General features: G+C 43.0%; 1 protein-coding gene across 4 annotated transcripts; it reads right to left on the reverse strand.

The window, feature by feature from the left end:
• Positions 1 to 1350: 1350 nt before the first annotated feature.
• On the reverse strand, positions 1351 to 25057 carry GIMAP6 (GTPase, IMAP family member 6). Of its 4 annotated transcripts, XM_063815818.1 has the most exons (5): positions 24723 to 25048; positions 8156 to 8427; positions 6034 to 6118; positions 5621 to 5734; positions 1351 to 4488 (listed from the first exon to the last, which is right to left on the reverse strand). In XM_063815818.1, exons 4-5 carry the CDS (start codon positions 5658 to 5660, stop codon positions 3695 to 3697), a joined length of 834 nt encoding a protein of 277 aa, XP_063671888.1. In that variant the 5' UTR covers positions 5661 to 5734; positions 6034 to 6118; positions 8156 to 8427; positions 24723 to 25048; the 3' UTR covers positions 1351 to 3694. The 4 variants fall into 4 exon arrangements, with proteins under 4 accessions (XP_063671888.1, XP_063671886.1, XP_063671885.1 ...); XM_063815816.1 differs by lacking the exon at positions 5621 to 5734 and having other exon boundaries at positions 24723 to 25057; XM_063815815.1 differs by lacking the exon at positions 5621 to 5734 and having other exon boundaries at positions 8156 to 8502; positions 24723 to 24999.
• Between the last annotated feature and the right edge of the window lie 172 nt (positions 25058 to 25229).

Consider the following 25229-nt stretch of genomic DNA (forward strand, 5'->3'; position numbering starts at 1 on the left):
GGTTGAGGCTTCAGTGAGCCATGATCATGCCACTGCACACCAGCCTGGGCAACAGAGCAAGATCCTGTCTCAAAAAAAAAAAAGACAAAAATGTGTGAGATACAGATAAACATGCACAGAAGGACATTTTATATCTCTATATTTATATGTTCGAAAAGAAGAATTTTTAGTAAGGTAAAGGATATTGTAGGTAATATGTTGTAGAGGCTTTGGATATTATATCTTCTGCAGAATATTGAGTTTGTTCCAACGGGCACTTAAATTACTGGTGGATCGCTTTTGCCTTGGGAAGGCTTGATTTTAGACATCATTAGCAAGGGTTTGCTTTAATTTGCTCTTCCTTCTAGGGCAAGTCTCTCAGTGCTGAGATGCAGTACTTACTCCTAAAATATGACCCTTTTGGTATTTCAGTGGAAATATACAAGTTTACCAAGGTCTTCTAACTTGATGGACTGGAACTTGCAATTCTCTTTGCTACTGTGGGCAACTGCTGACATCTCTGATCAGCTCTTTCAACCTCCACAGAAGTTTTCCTGGGATCCTCTGGAGAGTGCCCTGTGCTTGTACAGTTCAGGGTCAGCCAAGGATTTGAAGGGAGAAATGCAGAGCTTTTGGTACCCAGCCCGCAAATCCCCACCACTCCATCTCCCCGCTCTGCAGCTCTTTTATTTTGGGGAGCTCCCATGTAAAGTTTTACCTGCTCTGGTTGTCCCAGGCTCCACCCTCCCACCCTCCAGGCCACTGTGAACATCTGGTGTGTGCTATGTCTGCATCCACACGACTGAATACTGCCTTAATGTGAAAAGTCACACCAAGATGAGACTAGTGTGGTCCCCTCATCTTAGGGGTCAGGTTCTCTGCATGAGTGTCTACCTGCATTTAGCCATTTCCCATGCCTTCAAAGTTATTTTCTTAGTATTATAATTTTGAATTTTCTATACACTTTATAAATGTTATCACAAAAAGGTTAGAGGCTGGAACCTTTCTGTAACACTCCACACCTGCTTTGATCCACCAAGGAGGAAAAACCCTGTACTGACTTAGCTCAAATTCTCCAAATCCCTGTTTTTCATCCTTCACTTTAGTGTAGAGATATTTTTAACAAACTCTAAAAGCTGCTATTATCACAGCTTTGGCCAAGACAACCCTCTCTCATCACCATCACCCCCCACCACTAATTTCTTACTGGTAGATAGACTAGAGTTTCTAGAACATACCCACACATGCTTTCCCCATTCTCCTCTGAAGCTGAAAGAGTGAGAGCTATGCAGAGACATCTGTCCCTATTCCTGAAATGTCATGGGAGATATCTTTCCTGGTGCTTAGCAATAAAAGAGAGAAAACACCATATTCGAGGTAAATAAAAACAACATTTAATGAATGACATGTTTTGAGTGCCTTGCCACTTAGTCGCTGAATGGATCTCATTTGGTCAAATGCTTGTGTTTTCTATTATGACATTACTTAAGCTAATAGAGTTAAAATAATAGCATCAAAATTTACAAAATTATCTCCTATCTGAATGAAAATGCAAATGATTCTAACTTTTACTTCAGTAGCTCTGGAGTTTCAAGTCTGTTCACTTAGAAACAAAATGGCCTTGATTAACTTATACTTGAACTACCAATTCCCTCAAACTTAACATAAATGTAAGACATTGCCAACTAGAATACCAATATGATTTTTGGGGGAAATTACAGAATGATTTTAACTCTCACATAGAAGAAAAAAATGCCTGAGAATAACAAGGTAAATATAAAAATGAAGACTGAGGCAAAAATTGGCTCCCACATTATAGTCAAAGCCACTGTAATCAAATCAATATTTTATTCATACTGGAGTAGAAAAGTAGAAGACATGAACAGAAATAAAAATTCTGACCAAATCTTAAGGAGTGTGAATGAGAACTGAATGTATGATAAATGTTGCATGTTCAGTTCAATGGGAAATTGATCGCTTATTTAATAAGTGATTGTGGCACAAAGGCTGTCTTCAGCAAACACCAAATAACTCTGTGCTCTGCTTTGAGACACTTTTCTGAATCCGTTAGCAAGAGAAATGCTGAAGCTTTCTCAGATGTCTGCTGTGTCTAGGGAAGATGGGGGATGGCTTCAGAGCAAGAGGCCACAGGTCAGCTGTGAGCATCTGTGTCTGGCTGTTGAGCATCTCCAACAGTGGATGAGTGTCCAGGTAGACCTGAGGCTGTGCCCTGAGATTTCTGATCATCTCCCAGCACTGTCTCCACCAGCTGTACTTCCCGCCCCTCTCGGGAGAAACTAGCTAAAAGCCCCCTGCTACGCAGCTTGAAGAAAGGAAAAGAGGAATATATTGGGGAGCAGTTTCCCCAATGCCTCCTATTATCTTCCCAAATGTTGGTCAACTCCCCAGGAGCATCTTGGACCTCAAAGAAGGTGGGGTGCACCCGAGGCACATCAGTCTCCTCTTGCTGGCAGGCAGCTTCCTATCCGAGGCCTGAGACAGGATGACATCCTACTCCCTTCTCATCCTGTCCAGTATCAGTTCTTATAAACCCCGTCTGTAGGAACAGCCTTCCAGGAAAACATCATGGGCTTCAGAGTTCTCCCATAAACCAGGCAGGCTGCCTCGCAAGATGTTTAAGTCACTCTACTGCTTCCTTTGCAGGCCCCCTTTCTTCCCTGCCTCCTTGCATTGGACCCCCACAAATACCTTGCTAGGGAACCCGTTTGCACATGCAGACACTCACCCCATCCACATGCTCCCATTATCAAGAGAGAAGGGAGGGGTGGCAGTGAAGGGCGAGGCAGGTTGAAAGTAGTCTGTGCCTTCTAGGAGCAGAAGGCAAATATGAGGGGCCATGAAACCCATGGAAAAAGGGGAAGTAACAGATGCAAGTCATCTCTAATCTAAGTCTACCTTGGTGAGGTGGTGTGACCTCCTCTGCCCAAGTCCACTTGCATCTCTAGGGGCTTCCATGTTCTGTAGCCAGGGCAAGGGACCACCTACTTGACCACAGTCTGACTTCTTGGATACCCTGCCCCCAACTTCTCCCATCATTCCCACTAGGAAGTTCTAACGGGGCTTGTTTGTTACAGCTCAAGAGTGAATAAAAGGGCTGCTCCTCCTGCCTCCATCCCTGTTCCTGCTTGCTCTCCTCCCAGCCCAGTCTCCAACCCTCCCCGCCCAGTCTCCAACCCTCCCCATGTCTCAGCACCACTGCCATGTTCCAGCCACCAGACACAACAGGCACCTTAAACCATCATGGTGTGGGGAGAGATGAGAAGTCATCTGGTCAACAGCTTGCACGGAGTTGCCGCACCAAACGTGACTGCATGACTCCAATGCAGTCAAAAGCTGTGGAAGTTACACAGAAGTAAAAGATACAGGCCTGCCCTCAAGAAACTTTGGTTCTATCAGAGTATAGACAAGTAACTCATGAAAGGCAATGCCAATGAGATAGAAGGTCCAATAGGAAGACAGCGTGCTGTTGGGGCACAGAGGAGGGAGGACCCAGATGTTCTGGAAGAAGGAATGAAGGAACTGGAATGTGATCTGGGCACACTGGACCCTGTCCTCAAGCCCCATGCCCCTCTTCCTACACCAGACGTCATGACCTGGAGACTGGGAAGCACTCCATGGGATGGAAAGAGAAACAGAGGGCTGGACACAGGGGTGCAAGGGCTGATGGTGTCCTTGGCTCAAGTCCAGCACAGGCTCAAAGGTCAGCCTTCCCCAGCAGGCATCTGTGGGCTTCCTCAGATTCCTTCTGGATCTGGGACAGTCCTTCCAGCCACGACTCCTCACCAGGCACGTCCTCAGAGCCTTGGCCCTGGCTTACTTGCCTTTCCTGTAGTTCTTTCAGCCGAAAGTTTTGCTGGGTATATTGGTAAGCCTTGTTGCTGTAATAATCTCCTTCGTTTTCCCACATAATGGCTTCAACTTTCTCCATGAGCTCTCGCAGTTGGGCCTCCTGCTCCTCCCCCTGTGCCCTGTTGTTGAAGCCGCAATGGCGCCGTGCAAGGGTCACATCCAGCCAGGCAAGGGCCTGGTTGTTGGTCTCTCGCACATAGTCTTCCAGGGAGCCGCCAGCCAGGTCTTCCTTCCGGGTGAACACCAGGATGGTGTGACCCAGAACCCCCACTCCAAAGACCTCCTGCAGGCGCCTGACCACCTGCTGATCCTCATCCGTGAACCGGCCCAGTTGTGTCACCAGGAGCACGGCGTGGGGCCCTGGGGCGGATAAGACGATGGCTTGGCAGATAGCGTCTGCCACCTCTGGCGAGACCTGGGGGGACAGAATGTTGGGTGTGTCAATCACCTCAAGCTCCTTCCCAGCCCACTCTCGGCTCCGTCTCTGGGAGGTCTTGGTCACGGGTCTGGTGCTGAGTTTAGACTCGAAGACGTCCCTGCCGAGGATGCTGTTTCCTGTTGCACTCTTCCCACTTCCTGTTTTCCCCATGAGAATGAGCCTCAGTCTCCTTGGGGTCTTCTGTTCTTTCTCCCTTAGACCTAGAAATATCCAAAGAAAGCAGAGGGAACTGGGGTAAGGGCCCATGTACCCCATCTTGTCATCACCAGGAGCCTCTGGGTGTACCCCCAGACTGCAGAGGCAGATTGTCAAAGACCAACATTTGCTCTGAAACCAGCGCTGGGCCACCATTCTGGGCCCACATCCTTGAAGGTGGGGCTGAACGTTCTCTCCCAGTGCAAGAGCAGAGCCTAGAAAGAAGAGCGAGACTTGGCCAATAGAACACCAAGAAACCCAATACCAAAGTTTCTAGATATGACTGGGGAAGAAGGCAGGAAGGGAATTCCCTTCTCCTGGCCTTGCGGGTCCCAAGACCCAGAGCACATAAAGAAGTGACAAGTAATAGCTGGTTTCCCAGTCTTGTCCCCACTGAAGACATTGATGTATCTCAGATGACAAAGCATGAAGCTGGCATGTGGCAGCATGGGCGTGGCCATCTCCTGAATCTCCTGGGCACCAACAGGACTTGCTGTGGCCTGACAGCCACCCTTGGCTCTGACCCACATGCCAATTCTAACTGAGTGACATTGGGCCCCCTCCAGCTTCCCCAAGGTGGCTGGAAGGAATTTGAGTGAATGGGCAGAAGTCTGGGCAGTAGATCTTCATCCCCACCCACCTAGCCCAGTGCAGAGCCAGAGGAGACAGGAACCCCCATCTGAGCAGCCTGGAGCTAGCACACACCACTGGACTTTACTAAAGCCAAATGCATCACTTGAGCTCTGGAGAGGATTCTTAAAAGAATAGCTAACGTTGATTGCTATAACAAAAGGTCAAACAGGTGTTACACAGGTATTGGTAATGTCCCTATTGTAGTAGGTTAACGTGGCTTTTTCCAGATGGCTCAGGCCATTTAAGTTCATAAAGTAAAATGTCATTCATATTAAAATACATAGTGAATCACAAATCATTTCTTCTGGCCAGGAAAGGGCTGGGTTTCCAGCATTTGTAAATCCTGCCTCCCCAGGATGAATGACGAAGTTGAGCCCATGAAAGTTAAGCGCCTGACCCTGTGCAATGGCTTTTGGGAAAGGGACGCCCTCAATAAGGCAGAGCCCAGATCTGAGGCAGCAGCCAAGTACATTCTGCTTGTTCACAAGGCGCGTTCAAACTTACAACTGTGACAGCTCCACTTCGGAGTCAGCCAAACATCCATACAGGGTCTGTTGGCATCCAAGCCTCAGTCCAAGGCCACTTATTTTCGTCACACCCACTGTCAGCACATCCATCCTGAGGAAGAACATCTACCATGTGAAAGCATTTCCTTTGGGACTGGCATGGTGATTTAGTCATTGGTGCTATTTCTCGCCTCCTTTTATCTACCATACCTATCCAGGGGTCTTTTTTCTTATTTTTGGCTGGTGATAAGAAGGGCCCTACCCCAAAGGCCTCTGATGGTGGCTGAGGCGGGTAAATTTCTGTGACTGGGGGACGTCAGCTGCCTCTCCAAGCATACTATGGCGGTGGAGCTGTGTCCCACCTGCACCCCAAATGTTTCCCACCCGCTCCCCTCTCCTCATTCATTTTACCTCCTGACAGCTCCAGCACAGGATCCTGGGACAGCTCTTCTGGGGGATTCTCCTGGGGAATTTGTTCATATTCTTCTTCCTCCATCTACAAAAAAAAAAATCATGTTCTACTGACTTTCCAAATGAGTTTCAACAGCCACTTGCCTTTCGCCTTTCTCTTGCCAGAGGAAAGTTTTCTGCAATAGTTTAGGGTTGGGGTGGGACTGAGTGAGGCAATGGAAGAAGGGGTCTAAGACACTCTCTGCTGGCATTAGGGACCCTGTTTCTTTAGGGATGCTATCCCTCGCCCCCTTCATTGTGGTCTCCATCATAAGTTTAAGAGATTTTACAGATAAAGGTGCAACTGGCCTGGGAGCTGAGGAATGGATGAAATTTGGATAGACAAAGGGTCTGGAACTGTTCTGGGAGGTGGGGGGAGGTGGAGGGGGAGGCAGTGGGGAGAAGGTGGAGGAAGGGAAGAAGGAGGAGGTGGAGGAAGGGAAGCACAGAAGCAGGTGTGATTCTGATCCTGTGTGCCCTGGGAGCAGCAGGAAGGCCTGGTGTGCCTGGAGGACGTGAATGAGTAGGATGTTGTTGGGAGGGGCCACTTGGTGGGCCTTGGGGCCAGACTTTGGAGAAGACTGTGCAGTGAGGGTTACAGAGGACTGGGATTGCAGGGGCTGAGCTGGGAAGGAAGCCAGAGACCTCCGGGGAGATGCAGCCACCAGTTAGCTCTGTCTGGGCCTCAGCATCCCATCAGTAAGAATGTTGGGCCTGAACTAGATGCCTGTGAATGTCTCTTCCCCTATTAAGGTCTCAACATACTTCATAACATTTTTTAGAGCAATTCTTAGTCCTTTTTGCAAATTAGGGCCACATCATTCCCAACCAGGAACTCCTGTCCCCTTTCCCATGACAGCAATGTGTCCTGGCTTCATAGACTAACACAGTTCTCTGTGTCAAGATCCCATAAGGTTCTCTCTGCTGGATTTTCTCTGTGGGACTGAGGAGGAAGTTGCATGGTCCATGACTATTTTTCCAGATCATGTAGGACATTCACAACCAGATGAAACAGATCCAGATGAAGGGTCTGGGGTGTGGGGAAACCTAAGTCCAGGGGAACCTGATAGACATGTTTTTCTCATTGCCACATTGTTAGATGTTTGTTCTACTCTGTTCACCTGGCAAACACTCCAGTCCTCCCCAGATCCCAGGAGTATATATGCGGATATTGCTTTATGATTGGTAAAGATCAATTTTGCAGTGCTGGGCTGGGCATGGAGGGAGTCCAGGAAGGTCTGTTGACTTTCTAGGAAGAAAGAAGAAGCAGGCCAGGCGGACAGCCTTACTCAGACCTGAACAGCCAGATTCTGGAAGGAGTACAATATTTCACCTACCAAAGGGAGTTAGTTCTTTCTAACTGGTGGCCTCTCAATCTCTTTGTCCCTGGCTTCCTTACATCCCTGGTGGAAACTGAGGCAGCACTTTACCAATGTAATCTCATTCCTCCTTTAGAGAGAACGGGCAGGCAGCTTAACAGGAAACAACAGCCGGGTGGGACTAGGCTGTGGCATGCAGGAACCTGCACTGTGCCTTCGCAGGGTTCGGGGAATGGGTCTGCACGCAAGGCACCTCCCTGCCTCCTCCTAGACCCTCCCCGGAATGGCACCTCCCATGTTGGCCACAGTGTGCATTGTCTCCAACACAGAAGATGGAACAGATAGTACCATCCTTGTCATATTGCTCTGGAAGAAAGCAAAACTCAGAGAAGCATCTTGCCAAATATTAAACAGTGACTTTGTCACAAGGCAAAAAGTTCTCCAGACGTGTTGGTCACAGCTCTTTTTATCACATTACAAACCTGCACACACCACAGCACACACAAATACACAACACACACACATACACAAAACACATGTACCACTCACACACATGCAGGTGAACACACAAACACATACACAAACACAAATATACATACACAACACACACAACACTCACATACACACACAACACAAACATCACACACACAAACACCACTCACACACATTCATGTTAACACATACAAACATGTAAACACACATGTACAACACAAACACCCACACATACACATCCAAATATGACACGCACAAATACTCAGACTTACCTCTGCACCAGCTCACAGGCAAGAGAAAGGACCACGTTTCTGGTCTCCCGGCCACGCACTCTCACGGAGGAGGCAGAGAAAAGCTTCCACGGTGTATGAACACAAGGAGGACAAGGCTGAAGTTTGCTTATATTTTCAGCAAAATGTTTTCAGAGAGCTGGGCTGGAGACCTGCCCTTGAAAGAGCAGTGTCCGCTGGGGATGGAGGAACAGGAAGTGGGTAGGAGCACCGGCCTTCCTGAGTCAGTGGAGTCTGCTGTTGCACTTTGCAGCCTCGGAAGTAGAAAAAGGGAGGATACCAGTGGTGGGATTATTTTTATCCTGAGCCAGGGTAACTAGAACTCAGAGCTTAAAAAGAAGCAGATGCCTCAGAAAGATTTGTGTCAGGAGGAGTGACTTTTCCTGATCTCTCTTTTCTGAACCCCACCTCCTCCCCAGGGAACTTCTATGCCTCAGTATTGGGGCAAACAGTCATTGTCTCCTTTCTTCCCCAACCTCTCCTTCCTTTAATAGTTTCTCTCAGGACAAGGTCTGACACTCATTACCTCTAAGGCATGAATCATTGGTAATTACAATTGTTACAGCTTCTAGAAGATCTGCACTATAAGAAAAGGGAAAATACAAAAGAATGTCTAAAATGTAGGATTAAAGAGAGCACTTGTTATGGGGGAAGAACAATATTTTAAACACAGGCCAAGGGAGAAAACACCTCAGCATCCTCAAAAACATGTTTTCTAGGACTTTACTGACAGATCTGATAACTGTGGCTAAAGGGAAGCCATTGAAGGAAGAAATTCAGAACATAGGAGCATAGGTGATGATATTGTTACCACATGATTTTAAAATGTTAAGATTCCCTAAAAAAATTCCACTCAATCTACTATAATAGTTCTAATTTTCTTTGGTTCTGTTCTGGTTGATAGTCATGGTGTATTTACTAAAATTGTTACATAGTATGTGTGTGTGTACATATATATATCTTCTAATGTTCTATTTAAATTATTCTGTAAATACCCTGACACAATTAATTTTTTTTGAGACAGAATGTCATTCTGTCACCCAGGCTGGAGTGCAGTGGTGTGATCTCAGTTCACTGCAACCTCATCCTCCCAGATTCAAGCGATTCTCATGCCTCAGCCTCCCAAATAGCTGGAATTACAGGCGTCCGCACACCCGGCTAATATTTTGTATTTTTAATACAGACGGGGTTTTACCATGTTGGCCAGGTTGGTCTCAGACTCCTGACCTCAAGTTATCTGCCCACCTCGGCCTCCCAGAGTGTTGGGATTATGGGCGTGAGCCACCGCGCCTGGTGTAACATGATTAATTCTTTTTTTTTCTCGAGACGGAGTCTCGCTCTGTCGCCCAGGTTGGAGTGCAGTGGTGCGGTCTTGGCTCACTGCAAGTTCCACCTCCCGGGTTCACGCCATTCTCCTGCCTCAGCCTCCTGAGTAGCTGGGACTCCAGGTGCCCACCACCACGCCCAGCTAATTTTTTGTATTTTTAGTAGAGATGGGGTTTCACTGTGTTAGCCAGGATGGTCTCGATCTCCTGACCTCGTGATCTGCCCACCTCGGCCTCCCAAAGTTCTGGGATTACAGGTGTGAGCCACCACGCCCAGCCACATAATTAATTCTTAAAAGTCATGTGTTGATCTTTACCATTCCATTGCCTAAGTATTTAGAAAGTATTTAGAATGTTATTACTCCACCCATAATTGAAATTAACCATCTATTTTGAATTTTAATCATTTCCATCTTCTGCAAGCTGACCCTGGAGAGTTGCCCAGACCTGCAGTTGACTGAGCCAGGGATCAATCAGCTCAGCGTTTAGCCATGAGAATTGGGAAGTGTTTGTTACCGCAAGGTAATCTGGCCTAATCTGATTGATACAGCATATAAATCTGATGTTGGTTCTTTTGGTTTGTTTTTTATTTTTTGCTGACTCTCACTTTTGGTGATTTCTTTTCTGGAATTACATTCACAGTCTTTGATTGTGAACTTAAGTATGGAAATCCTTGGGATTGAAATCAAGGTGGCTTTACTCCAGAGAAGATTTGTGTACATTTTTATCAGGAACTGACAAGGGGGTGCTGGTACTACTAAACTGAGACCACTTCAACCCCATTTTCAGATTTCTGGCTTAATCCAGAAATTCCTCAATCTACAACTCACTTTACAACTGATTCCAAATTTAGGCTCCAGAGAGTATGGCTGAGAGCTTCATTTGCTCTTGGGGCAACCAATCTTCCCTTTGAGTTTATGGCTCTACTCCCGTTTCAGTTTATTTATTTATTTATTTATTTGGTTATTTAAAAAAATTTTGCCCACATGGTGTTATCCCTCACTTCCTGCAAGCCAAATAATGTAGTCCATTGTTTTGTTGAGGGAGGACTTCTCTATGCTAATGTCTTAAACACGGCATATTTACAAAGAATGTAATTCACAATCTCTGTTATGATCTTGTTTCTTTTTTTATTATTATTATACTTTAAGTTCTGGGGTACATGTGCAGAACGTGCAGATTTGTTACATAGGTATACACGTGCCATTGTGGTTTGCTGCACCCATCAACCCATCCTCTACATTAGGTATTTCTCCTAATGCTATCCCTCCCCCAGTCCCCCATTCCACAACAGGCCCCGGTGTGTGATGTTCCCCTCCCTGTTCCATGTGTTCTCATTGTTCGATTCCCACCTGAGTGAGAACAGGCAGTGTTTGGTTTTCTGTTCTTTTGTTAATTTGCTGAGAATGATGGTTTCCAGCGTCATCCATGTCCCGGCAAAGGACATGAGCTCATTCTTTTTTATGGCTGCGTAGTATTCCATGGTGTATATGCACCACATTTTCTTTATCCAGTCTATCATTGATGGGCATTTGGGTTCATTCCAAGTCTTTGCTATTGTGAACAGTGCCACAATAAACATAGGTGTGCATGTGTCTTTATAGTAGAATGATTTATAATCCTTTGGGTATATACCCAGTAATGGGATTGCTGGGTCAAATGGTATTTCTAGCTCTAGATCCTTGAGGAATTGCCACACTGTCTTCCACAATGGTTGAACTAATTTACACTCCCACCAACAGTGTAAAAGCGTTCCTGTTTCTCTACATCCTCTCCAGCATCTGTTGTTTCCTGACCTTTTAATGATCACCATTCTAACTGGCGTAAGATGGTATCTCATTGTGGTTTTCATTTGCATTTCTCTAATGACCAGTGATGATGAGCTTGTTTTCATATGTTTTTTGGCTGCATAAATGTCTTGTTTTGAGAAGTGTCTGTTCATATCCTTCACTCACTTTTTGATGGGGTTGTTTGTTTTTTCTTGTAAATTTGTTTAAGTTCTTTGTAGATTCTGGATATTAGCCCTTTGTCAGATGGATAGATTGCAAAAATTTTTTCCCATTCTGTGGGTTGCCTGTTCACTCTGATGATAGTTTCTTTTGCTGTGCAGAAGCTCTTTAGTTTAATCAGATCCCATTTGTCAATTTTGTCTTTTGTTGCCATTGCTTTTGGTGTTTTAGTCATGAAGTCTTTGTTCATGCCTATGTCCTGAATGATAATGCCTAGGTTTTCTTCTAGGGTTTTTATGATTTTAGGTTTTAGGTTTAAGTCTTTAATACATCTTGAGTTAATTTTTGTATAAGGTGTAAGGAAGGAGTCCAGTTTCAGTTTTCTGCATATGGCTAGACAGTTTTCCCACTACCATTTATTAAATAGGGAATCCTTTCCCCATTGCTTGTTTTGGTCAGGTTTGTTGAAGATCAGATGGTTGTAGATGTGCGGTGTTATTTCTGAGGCTTCTGTTCTGTTCCATTGGTCTATATATCTGTGTTGGTATCAGCACCATGCTGTTTTAGTTACTGTAGACTTGTAGTATACTTTGAAGTCAGGTAGCGTGATGCTGTACTACAAGTCTACAGAACTTTGTTCTTTTTGCTTAGGATTCTCTTGGCTATGCGGGCTCTTTTTTTGGTTCCACATGAAATTTAAAGTAGTTTTTTCTAGGTTGGTGAAGAAAGTCAATGGTAGCTTAATGGAAATAGCATTGAATCTATAAATTACTTTAGGCAGTATGGCCATTTTCACAATATCGATTCTTCCTATCCATGAGCATGGAATGTTTTTCCATTTGTTTGTGTCCTCTCTTATTTCCTTGAGCAGTGGTTTGTAGTTGTTCTCCATGAAAAGGTCATTCACATCCCTTGTAACTTGTTTCCTAGGTATTTAATTTTCTTCATAGCAATTGTGAATGGGAGTTCACTCACGATTTGGCTTTCTGCTTGTCTATTATTAGTGTATAGAAATGTTTGTAATTTTTGTACATTGATTTTGTATCCTGAGATTTTGCTGAAGTTTTTTTATTAGCTTAAGGAGTTTTGGGGCTGAGATGAGGGGTTTTCTAAATATACAATCATTTCATCTGCAGAGACAATTTGACTTCCTCTCTCCCTATGTGAATACCATTTATTTCTTTCTCTTGCCTGATTGCTCTGGTCAGAACTTCCAATACTATGTGAATAGGTGTGGTGAGAGAGGGTATCCTTGTCTTGTGCCAGTTTTCAAAGAGAATGCTTCCAGCTTTCACCCATTCAGTATGATATTGGCTATGGGTTTGTCATAAATAGCTCTCATTATTTTGAGATATGTTCCATTAATACCTAGTTTATTGAGTGTTTCTAGTATGAAAGGGTGTTGAATTTTATCGAATGCCTTTTCTGCATCTATTGATATAATCATGTGGTTTTTGTCATTGGCTTTGTTTATGTGATGGATTACATGTATTGATTTGTGTATGTTGAACCAGCCTTGCATCCCAGGGATGAAGCCAACTTGATCGTGGTGGATAAGATTTTTGATGTGCTGCTGGATTTGGTTTGGCAGTATCTTATTGAGGATTTTCACAATGATGTTCATCAGGGATATTGGCCTGAAATTTGTGTGTGTGTGTGTGTGTCTGTTTCTGCCAGGTTTCAGAATCAGGATGACTCTGACTCATAAAATGAGTTAGGAAGGGGTCCCTCTTTTTCTATTGTTTGGAATAGTTTCAGAAGGAATGGTACCAGCTCCTCTTTGTATCTCTGGTAGAATTTAGCTGTGAATCCTTCTGGTCCTGGGCTTTTTTGGTTGGCAAGCTATTAATTACTGCCTCAATTTCAGAACTTCTTGTTGGTCTATTCAGGGATTCGACTTCTTCCTGGTTTAGTCTTATCCATTTCTTCTAGATTTTCTATTTTATTTGCATAGAGCTTTTTATAGTATTCTCTGGTGGTAGTTTGTATTTCTGTGGGATCAGTGATGATATCCCCTTTATCATTTTTTATTGTGTCTATTCGATTATTCTCTCTTTTCCTCTTTATTATTCTGGCTACTGTTCTATCTATTTTGTTAATGTCTTCAAAAAAAAAAAAAAAACCAGCTCCTGGATTCATTGATTTTTTTAAGGGTTTTTCGTGTTTCTATCTCCTTCAGCTCTGGTCTGATCTTAGTTATTTCTTGTCTTGTGCCAGCTTTGGAATTTGTTTGCTCTTGTTTCTCTAGTTCTTTTAATTGTGATGTTAGGGTGTTGACTTTAGATCTTTCCCACTTTCCGATGTGTGCATTTAGTGCTATAAATTTCCCTCTGAACACTGCTTTAGCTATGTCCCAGAGATTATGGTACATTGTGTCTTTGTTCTCATTGGTTTCAGAGAACTTTGTTATTTCTGCCTTAATTTCGTTATTTACCCAGTAGTCATTCAGGAGCAGGTTGTTCAATTTCCATGAACTTGTGCAGTTGGGTGAGTTTCTTAATCCTGAGTTCTAATTAGATTTCAGTGTGGTCCAAGAGACCGTTTGTTATGATTTCCATTCTTTTGCATGTGCTGAGGAGTGTTTTAGTTCTAATTAGGTGGTCAATTTTAGAATAAGTGCTATGTGGTGCTGAGAAGAATGTATATTCTGTAGATTTGGGGTGGGGAGTTCTTTAGATGTCTATTAAGTCCTCTTTGTCCAGAGCTGAGTTTAAGTCTTGGATATTCTTATTAATTTTCTGTCTTGTTGATTTGTTTAATATTGACAGTGGGGTGTTAAAGTCTCCCACTATTATTGTGTGGGAGTCTTAAGTGTCTTTGTAGGTGTCTAAGAACTTGTTTTATGAATCTGGGTGCTCCTGTATTGGGTGCATATACATTTAGGATAATTAGCTCTTCTTGTTGCATTGACCCCTTTACCATTACGTAATGCCCTTCTTTGTCTTTTTTGATCTTTGTTGGTTTAAAGTCTGTTTTATCAAAGACTAGGATTGCAACCCCTGCTTTTTTTTTGCTTTTCGTTTGCTTGGTAAATCTTTCTCCATCCCTTTACTTTGAGCCTATGTGTGTCTTTGCACATAAGAATACAGCACACTGATAGGTCTTGACTCGTCATTCAATTTTCCACTCTGTGTCTTTTAATTGGGGCATTTGGCCCATTTACATTTAAGGTTAATATTGTTATGTGTGAGTTTGATCCTATCATCATGATACTAGCTGGTTATTTTGCACATTGGTTGATGCAGTCTCTTCATAGTGTCACTGGTCTTTATATTTTCGTGTGTTTTTGCAGTGCTCATACCAGTTTCTCCTTTCCATATTTAGTGCATCCTTAAATAGCTCTTGTAAGTCAGACCTGGTGGGAACAAAATCCCTCAACATTTGCTTCTCTGTAAAGGATTTTATTTCTCCTTCACTTATGAAGGTTAGTTTGGCTGGATATGAAATTCTGGGTTGAAAATTCTTTTATTTCAGAATGTTGAATATTGGTCCCCACTCTGTTCTGGCTTGTAGGGTTTCTGCAGAGATCCACTTTTAGTCCAATGGGCTTCCCTTTGTAGGTAATCTGACCTTTCTCTCTGGCTTCCCTTAACATTTTTTCCTTCATTTTAACCTTGGGGAGAACCTGATGACTATGTGTCTTGGGGTTGCTCTTGTCAAGGAGTGTCTTAGTGGTGTTCTTTCTATTTTTTGAATTTGAATGTTGGCCTGTCTTGCTAGGTTGGGGATGTTCTGGATAATATCCTGAAGTGTGTTTTCAACTTGGTTGCGTTCTCCCTGTTACTTTCAGGGACCCCAGTCAATCCTATATTTGGTCTTTTCAGATAGTCCCATATTTCTTGGAGGCTTTGTTTCTTTTCAAATCTTGTCTTCACACCTCATTTCAGTAAGTTGATCTTCCATGTCTAATATCCTTTCCTCTGCTTGATTGATTCAGCTAATCAATCCCTTTTTAATTGAGTGTTTTTATATGAACAGTGCCTTATCAGCATCTGTGAAGATGATCAGATGATTTTGCTCCTTACTTTTATTAATATGATTAATTATATTGTTAGATCCCCTAATATTAATTCATATTTCCATTACCAGAATGATCTTACTTCATCATGGTATATGAGTTTTTAATACATTGTTGAATTTTATTTCAAATATTTTTTAATTTTTTCATTGATACTTATAAGTTAAATTAACTACATTTTATTTAATGTGCATTGTTTATCTGGTTTGCATATCAAAGCTGTGACCACTAGTGAAGGCAGTAAGCTGTATCTCGAAAATCAGAAGTAACATATATGCACTTGGGGGAATAGCTATACATTCAAGCACACAGCTATATTTTATCAGTCACACCCCAAATAGATAGAAACCTGTAATGAAAAAAAAAAACATAGGTTTTAATTTCATACATGCCTCTTCTACCTGTAGGGTCTCAGCCAGTACTTCAAGTTGTCTTGAAGGCTTACAAGATCTTTGATTTACTGGCAAGGGATCTCAAGTAACATTGCATCAGACCAAAGAACTATCAAAAACTGTAAAGGTCCTCAGATTTTACCCTGTATGCAAGCTAACAAGTTAGTCTGCTGACAGTTTCCTGGGTACTAGCAGAAGACATGAGACTTCTGGGTCAGAGCCAAAGATAGTTTATTACCCACAGAAATATCAGTGATCATGTATGCCAAGGTGGGTTTATATAGGAGTAGACTTCCCCAATAACCTCAAAATTCATCAGAAGGTCTGATGAAGGTCTGAGTTATTCATGCCCACTCAAGCACATTCATGTAAGTTAATAAATATCTGCGATGTAGATGGATTCTACTTAAATGTGGTGCTTCATTCATAGAAAAACACTCAACTTAAATATGGTGCCATCATCCATACAAAAACACTCAATTTGAAAAGTGCACAAACTAACATCATTTTATTGTGGCCCTACTAAAGTATAGTCAAACTGAAGTCTTTATCCCTGATTCTTCCTTTGATACTTTATGATCCAGTAGCAGTGGTCTGGTTCACTCTCCAGATATATACAGTAGACTTGTTCAGTTGTTTCTGGCAAGCATTGGCCCTGAAAGTTACTGTGCAGTTCCTTGAGAATCTTCTGGGTCTAGTCACAATCTGTAAACCATGGTAAGAGTCCTGCAGAGCCCTGGATGTTCCCCTAGAGACACTATCAGACTCCCATCATATCTCTGTTCCCCACAATGGCTTGCTGAGATGGTTTGTATATTTGTCCCCTCCAAATTTCATGTTGAAATTTCAGCCCCAGTGTTGGAGGCGGGGTCTAATGGGAGGTGTTGCAGTCATGGGCACAGATCCCTCATGAGTGGGTTGGTGCCCTCCCCTCAGTAATGAATGAATTCTTGCTCTATTAGTTCATGCAAGAGCTGGTAGTTTAAAAAGAACCTGGGACAGCGTGCAGTGGTTCAATGCCTGTAATCCCACCACTTTGGGAGGCCGAGGCAGGCAGATTGCTTGAGCCCAGGAGTTTGACACCAGCCTGGGCAATGGCAAAGCTCCATCTCTACAAAAAATACAAAAATTAGCCAGGCATGATGGCATGCACCTATAGTCCCAGCTACTTGGGAGGCTGAGGCAGGAGGATCACTTGAGCCCAGGAAGTGGAGGTTGCAGTGAGCAGAGATCATACCACTGCACTCCAGCCTGGGTGACAGAGCAAGACCTCCATCTCAAAAAAAGAAAAGAGCTTGGCAACTCTCTTGATCCCTCTCTTGCCATGTGATACACCTGCTCTCCCTTCTCCTTCTACCATGATTGGAAGCTTCCTGAGGCCTCACCCAAATCAGATGCCTGGCCCTATGCTTCTTGTACAGCCTGAAGAACTGTGAGTGAAAATAAATCTCTTTGCTTTATATCAGTCTCAGGTATCCTTCTACATCAGTACAAAATGGACTAATACACTGACCTTGGCATGAAGCCGTTTCATGTGCAGTGATTACCAAGTTGTCTGAGTCTGGTGAAATAAAACACTCTATTAGTTCACATACAAGTTATATGCTGTGGATTTATTACTTACAAATGGGCAGAAGGGACAATGGAAGCCTAGGATTCATTGCAAGCTGGTCCTCCAAGATTCAGGAAAGCTGCCTGGGGTGAATGAAGTCTTGAATGTCTTTTTCCTACTTGCACTGCAGCTGAGGGACCACCAAAAGCAACCTGCCCTGGTTTTATATTCTGGGGTAACCTGAATCACTGGAATAAAGCATTGAAGGACATTCTGATTCTAGCGACACTCTGGAACAGAGTCTGAGCAGTCCTTGCCAGCTCCCCCTTATCTCAAAACATTGCATTTCCAGCGCATTCTTCAGTTATTCTTGAGAACTACAAGTGAGAAAGGGGTGAGGGGAACTGGGTTGATCCAAGGCCCCCCAGAGAATGGTCCTGCACATGGCTCCATTTGTATATCTTCTCTGCATCTCAGGAATATGACAGACATCCACTGGACCCTTTTTTAGAGACAATAGAGGAGCTACTATGTTTACACATCAGGAAGAAAGCCTAGAAAGGTTCTGTGAGGGACCTCAGAATGGAAGCTATGACTGTTTGGATTGGTGGAAGTAAAGACAGAGAGTGCAAGTGAGGAGGTCTCTGTTGAAGGGGCAGGATGTCTACATGCAATCTCAGGGTGTCACAGGGTTTCAGTTGCCTCTTTTTCATGGCCTTTTCTGTTTCCAGCCTGCTGTGCTAACAAAGCCTTGATAAAAAGTATATATTCTAAGCCCCTGAAATTGATCCTGAACCCCAGGACATTCCTCTCAGGATTTGCATTTGGGGCAGATGGTGGCAGCAGCTAGAGGAGGCCTGGTAAGTGAAAAGTCCATGTCATTGGGCCTGTGCAGAGCTTCCACCTGTCACCATGGCTATTCCATGCACTTGCCCATTGTGCCAGCATCGACAGGGCTTCTGTCTGCTCTGGTCAGCTGGCTGATTCATTTTGTATTTGTGATTATTCTAATGTCTCTTCCAAGGTGAACATTCTCTGGTAGGAGTAAAACGAGATCTTCACACTTTCTGTGCCTACCCATGTGTTGGTCCCCATGCTTCCACACCAGACCTCCTTGTCCTCAATTCTCCATTCTTTCTCTGTCCAGACCCCTTGACAGCCATGGGTCTGTGTCCCTTCTAACACTGGCACACTACTTTTTTCATACAAAATGTAAATCATTCAAAACATTGATCATTGAGAGGATTTTCCTGCACCACCCAGGCCTTTGAATAGGACTGTAGAGCAGCCGCTGTCCTTTTTTTTTTTTTTTTGAGATGGAGTCTCACTCTGTCACCCAGGCTGGAGTGCAGTGGCGTGATCTCGGCTCACTGCAAGCTCTGCCTCCCGGGTTCACGCCATTCTCCTGCCTCAGCCTCCCGAGTAGCTGAGACTACAGGCACCCGCCACCACGCCAGGCTAATTTTGTTTTTGTATTTTTAGTAGAGATGGGGTTTCACTGTGTTAGCCAGGATGGTCTCGATCTCCTGACCTCATGATCTGCCCGCCTCGGCCTCCCAAAGTGCTGGGATTACAGGTGTGAGCCAGCCATTGTCCATTTTTAAGTTGCATCATATATTGAGCCAACAAATACATGTACCAGCCTTGGGATATTCCCTCCTTTGTCTGTGGGTCATAGGAGATTTCCCCTGTGGTCTTAGGTGTGACTGAGGCAGAGGCACTGCTACAAGAGTGATGGATGACATGAGATTTGGCTGCCTGCTCATGATTGTGCTTGCATCCCCTGCTCCTGCTAATGCCAAATCCTGGACGTGCTTCTATCTAGTGATGGACTACTCCTGGGCCTGCATCATGATGGGCAGTTCCTGCCACATGGTCACTTGATAGACCACGGTCAGATGTTCCACCTCTATTGGGTCATGGGGCTTCTTGTACTACATCTTCAGTTTGCTTTAGGACCCTTTCCTTCCCTGGGCCCCGCTGAAAGCTGGGAGCCTCTTTGTCACTTGGTATGTGGGTCAGAGCAGTATACCCAGCCATGGACTCTGCTTCCTCCAAAACCCAAAGAGATCTCAAGCATTGTGCCTCCTTCTTCATGGTGGGATGGCACACGTCCTTTATTCTGAAATTCTTCTGGCATGACAAAGTCCACTGGGAACCTAAAAGTTTTACTGTTAGTGCAGGACCTTGAGTATTTATGTTTTTTTTCTCCTAACACTCATAGTGTATGTGTCTTACCAAGGCCTGTAAGGTACTTGCTACTTCTTCTCCTCCAGCCCATTCCTATGATGTCTATTAGCATACCAATTATGCTTCTTTTTAAACAAATGTTTTTACTTGTTGCCCTAGAGTCTGCAATATACCTGTTCAAATTACCTAAGCCTACTTTCAAATAACATTATATCACTTCACGGGTACTGCAGGTATCTTATAACAGGAATATTCCTAATTCCTCTCTCCTATTTATTGTCACAGTTCTGTCACTCATTTCATTAATCTGCATGCTATGATTGCACAACGCTTAGTTACTATTAATATTTTGAATGCACCATTATCTATTAGATCAACTATGAACAAGAAAAAAAATGTTTGTTGTACTTTTACTGATTCCCACTCCAACACTTTTTATTTCTTAATGGAGATCTAAGCTTCTGACCCATATCAGTTTTCTTCTCTCTGAAGAACTTCTTGTAATTTTTTTTCAGGGCCAATTGGCTGGTGAAGTATTTCCTTCAGTTTTTGTTTGTTTTGAGAAATTCTTTATTTCTCCTTTACTCTTGAAGGGTAATTTCACTGGATGTAAAATTCTACGTTGGTGGTGGTTTTTTTTTTTAACACTTTAAATATTTCCCTCCACTGTCTTCTTGTTGGCACAGTTTCTGATAAGCAATCCACTGTCATTCTTCTCCTTCCTCCATAGCTAAGGCATTTTATTTCCTCTGGCTTCTTTCAAGATTTTCTCTTTGTCTTTGCTTTTGTACAGTTTGAATATTATATGCCTATGTGTATATTTTTTGGTATTTATCCTGCTTGGTGTTCTCTGAGCTTCCTAAATCTGTGGTTTGGTGCCTGTCATTAATTTTATAAAGTTCTTAGCATTATTGCTTTAAATATTTGTTTCTCCCCCTCCTCCTCCTCCTCCTCCTCCTCCTCCTTCTTTTGGTATTTCAGTTATGCATGTTATGTCTTTTGAAACTATCACACAGTTCTTAGATATTCTGGTCTGTCTTTTTCTTTCATTTTTTGGGTTATATTTCAGTTTGGTAAGTTTCTATTGACATATGTCATGCTCACTGATTCTTTCCCTGGCTGAGTCCAGGCTATTGATGGCATTCTTCAAAGGCATTCTTTATTTCTTTAACGGTGTTTTTGGTTTTTCATCCTTGCGATAGTTTGCTGAGAATGATGGTTTCCAAATACCGCATGTTCTCACTCATAGGTGGGAATTGAACAATGAGAATGCATGGGCACAGAAAGGGGACCATCACACACCGGGGCCTGTTTTGGGTTGGGGAGAGTGGGGAGGGATAGCATTAGGAGATATACCTAATGTTAAATGACGAGTTAATGGGTGCAGCACACCAACATGGCACATGTGTATATATGTAACAAACCTGCACGTTGTGCACATGTACCCTGAAACTTAAAGTACAATAAAAAAAAAACAGTGTTTTTGATTGCTAACACTTCCTTTTGAATCTTTCTTAAAGTTCCCATCTCTCTGCTGACATTACCCATCTTTTCTTGAATGTTGTGTACCTTTTTAATGACAACCTTTAACATGTTAATGAAATTATTTTAAATTCTGCATCTGACAATTCAAAAACCTGTGTCATATCTGAGTCTGGTTCTGTTGCTTGCTTGGTCTCTTCAGCCTGTATTTTTCTTTCCTTTTAGTGTGCCCTGTAATCCTTGTTGAAAGCCTGATGTGATACATTGGGTAATGGGAACTGAGGGAAATAGGCCTTCACTATGAGACTTTATGTTAAGTGGCTACAGATTGCATTGTGTTTGATGTTTGCTGTAACTGTAGTCAGAGGTTTCAGTTTCCTCCAGTATCCTTGTTTAATTTCCTCTGATGTCTTCAGGTGTCCCTAATGACTCCTTGAGTACCGTACCAATGCTTGCTGACTTATGATGCAGTTACATCCCAATAAACCCATCATAAGTCAAAAATATCATATGTGGAAAATACATTCAGTACCCTGATAAGCCTATCATGAAGTAAAAAAATTACAAATCAAATTATTATAAAGCAAGGACCACGTGTATGTGTCTTGTAGTTCTTTCAGCTGCAATCCACTAAGCCACGATGTGGTGGTAAGAAGCGAGGCAAGGAAAGCATTCTATACATTTAGTATTAAATCTGCCTCACTCTTTCACTGGGTCTGTGTTCCTGGGCTGTGGCCTTCACAGGTTTTCTCTTCCCTTTCCTCTCTTTTTCTCCTTCCCCTCCCCCCTCCCCTCCCCTCCCCTCCCCTCTCCTCTCCTCTCCTTTCCCTTCTGCAGCTCCCTACCCGCTTAGGTGATCCAGGCCAAGTCTGCTCCCCAGCTACCTCTTCTGCCTCATTTTCTTACAATCTTTCTTCTTCTCTGTGCTCTGGCCTTGCTGCATTTCTCTTAGTTACTTGAGGGTTTTATCCCATCTCTTGTGTCCATAAGTACTCTGAGGAGCTGGAACCAAGATGTTTCTCAGAAAGTGTGTCATCTAATAAAAATATCTTGGTAAATATTTTATGTGAAGGTGGAGTCCTGAGAACATGGGTCAGCAAAGGGTAAAACAACCAAATAATTATATGAACTGCTCTTAATTAGCAAGGAGTTGGCTCACTTATAAATATTTATTAAAATGGTACATAAATATCAGCAAACAGTTCTTTCAAAGAACAACCTTGCATTAGCAAGTAGGAATGCAAAGATAGGTTAATATTAGGATATTCATAAATAATTTCACGTGGTAATATATTCAAAAAGAAAAATAATTTGATCTTCTACTTATATTCTGAGAAGGCAGTTGATAAAGTTCAACCAGTATTTGATTTTTAAAGATAATTCCTTATAATACAAAATAGATAGCTGTGTCTACCTCAACATCAAATCCAGCATCATGCTTAGTCGGGAATTTGACAACCCTTCAACCTAATGTCAGGTAAAAGGAAAACACGTCATTGTTCCTTATTACCCCTACAGTTTTCTAGAGCAAGTGAATGCTACAACGATAAAACAGAAAGTAATTGCATGCATAAAAATTGTAAAGCTAGATATAAAATTATTTGCAGAAAATATGATTTCATATCTGTGAAAATCAAGAGAATAAACTGATGAACTACTATAAAAATAGGAGAATTTGGTAAGTTGGTAGGTGCAAACTAAATACAAACTATAGTAATTTACTAAGTTACAAATAAAAACTGATTAGGTATAACACATGTGATATGGTTTGGCTCTGTGTCTCCACTGAAATCTCATGTTGAATTGTAATCCCCAGTGTTGGAGGAGGGGTCTGGTGGGAGGTGACTGAATCATGGGGGAAGACTTCCACCTTGCTGTTCTCGTGATAGAGTTCTCATGAGATCTGGTTGTTTGAAAGTGTGTAGCACCTCTCCTTTCACTCTCTCTCTCTTCTGCTGGCCATGTGAATATGTGCCTGCTTCCCCTTCACTTTCCACCATGATTGTAAGTTTCCTGAGGCCCCCCCCACCAGAAGCAGAAGCCAGTACAGCCCACAGAACCATGAGCCAATTAAACCTCTTTTCTTTATAAATTATCCAGTTTCAGATATTTCTTTATAGCAGTGCAAGAATGGACTAATACATCACATTTTTAAAAATAACAAAAAGATAAAATACCTAGGACAAACTTCTAAAATGTGTAACCTCTGTGTAAAGAAAACTTTAAGAAACATCTGAGGGGCTGGGCATAGTGGCTCATGCCTGTAATCTCAACACTTTGGGAGGCAGAGGTGGGTGAATCACCTGAGGTCAGGAGTTTGAGGCCGGCCTGGCCAACATGATAAAACCTTGTCTCTAATAAAAACACAAAAATCTAGCCGGGCATGGGGGTGGGCACCTGTAATTCCAGCTACTTGGGAGGCTGAGACAGGAGAATCACTGGAACGTGAGCCGAGATTGTGCCACTGCATTCAAGCCTGAGCAACAAGAGTGAAACCTCATCTCAAAAAAGAAAAAAAAAATAGGAAACTTCTGAGGATATGCAGCAAAAAGAACTCTCATAGAAGGCTTGATGAAAATGTGCATTGGTAGAACCACTTTGGAAAATTATCTGGGCTGGGCATGGTGGCTTACACCTGTAATCCCAGCACTTTGGGAGGCCAAGGTGGGTGGATCATTTGAGGTCAGGAGTTCAAGACCAGCCTGGCCAACATGGTGAAATCCCCCTTCTACTAAAAATACAAAAATTAGCCAGGCGTGGTGGCACACATCTGTAATCCCAGCTACTCGGGAAGCTGAGGCAGGAGAATTACTTGAACCTAGGAGGCAGAGGTTGCAGTGAGCCAAGATCACACCCCTGCACTCCAGCCTGGGCAACAGAATGAGACTGTCTAAAAAAAAAAATTATCTGGTAGTATCTATGAAAGCTGAAGGTTACACATAGCCAATATTCAGCCATTCTACTCTTGGGTGCATACCCAAGAGAAATAGGTGTTCAACAAAAGATAATGCCTATAATATTTTTAGCAGTGTACTCATAAAAAAACTGAAAGCAATGCAAATGTCCATCTACAATAGACACCAAATGAATTGGGCTATATTCACCCAATAAAATCAAATACAGTTATGAGAAGGCATAATCTATACCTACATATTATAATATGGATACATATAAAACCTTACAGCAAACAAATTATGACAGTTCCCTAAGCTATAAACTTATATGAGCCTTTTGTTCCACATGTGTTATCATAAAAAAGTCAGTAAATTATTTCTACATTACCTGTAAATTTAATTCAATGTCAGTTTTTTACAAGCCTCTGAAAATGTTCTCTTCTAAACTGGAGCGAAAACTTGGTTCTGAGGCACAGGCGGAAATTACCTGTAAGTGTGCCAGGACTCCAAAAACAAAAATAACCTCATAGGCCACAGTCACAAGAGCAAGCACCCATGCTCTGCAATCCATTACCACAGCCCAGGAGGTGATAAACTACTCTAACAATAAGAGAATTTAGTAAGTTGATGGGTGCAACTAACTACAAACTATAATAATTTACTAATATACAAATAATAACTGATTAGGTATAACTCATGTGATATAGTTTGGCTCTGTGTACCCACCCAAATCTCTCCCACACTCACCCTTCAACTTCCCTTCACTCAGTGAGGAGGATTAGACTGTGCTTTCTGGATGTCGCTGTCACAGTTCAGCAGATGCTGAGATAAAGTTGTGCAGGCATGAAATTCATTTAGGAGTATTTTTGGGAAGAGTCTGTGGGCGAGTGAAGGAAGCAGAGGAAGTCAGGCTGTGATGACAACAAAGGCTTAGTGAGTCAACCCCTCCAGGAGCCCAGGGGCTAAGATGGCCCTGCACAGCTACCCAAAATTGGGGCCAGAGGCCAGGCCTCTATACCTCTACACTGACAAGTCATCAGGTGTGAGTGGCCCTGGGAATGGGAGATGACCTTGGAGGAAGTGACTTTTTAGCTGAGACCAATCATGAGGTGGTGTCTTAGGGGTGGGGGCAGGGCTCAGCCAGCAGCTGTCAGCCCTCAACACTCCCGTCAAGTCAGCAGGGGGACTCGGGGCTTCAGTCCTGAAATGGAGGGGAAGGAAGTGGATCTCAGTGGCTGACCATAGAGAATACAA

The sequence above is a fragment of the Pan troglodytes genome, chromosome 6 (genome assembly GCF_028858775.2).
Source record: "Pan troglodytes isolate AG18354 chromosome 6, NHGRI_mPanTro3-v2.0_pri, whole genome shotgun sequence".
Lineage (NCBI taxonomy): Eukaryota > Metazoa > Chordata > Mammalia > Primates > Hominidae > Pan > Pan troglodytes.

What these genes read in the sequence shown, in the direction of transcription:
- GIMAP6 (XM_063815816.1), bottom strand. Translation starts at nt 6,118, where the DNA reads ATGGAGGAAGAAGAATATGAACAAATTCCCCAGGAGAATCCCCCAGAA. An exon ending in TGTGCTGGAGCTGTCAGGAG is followed by an intron (nt 4,489 to 6,033) that starts GTAAAATGAATG and finishes GGATATTTCTAG; the next exon opens with GTCTAAGGGAGAAAGAACAG.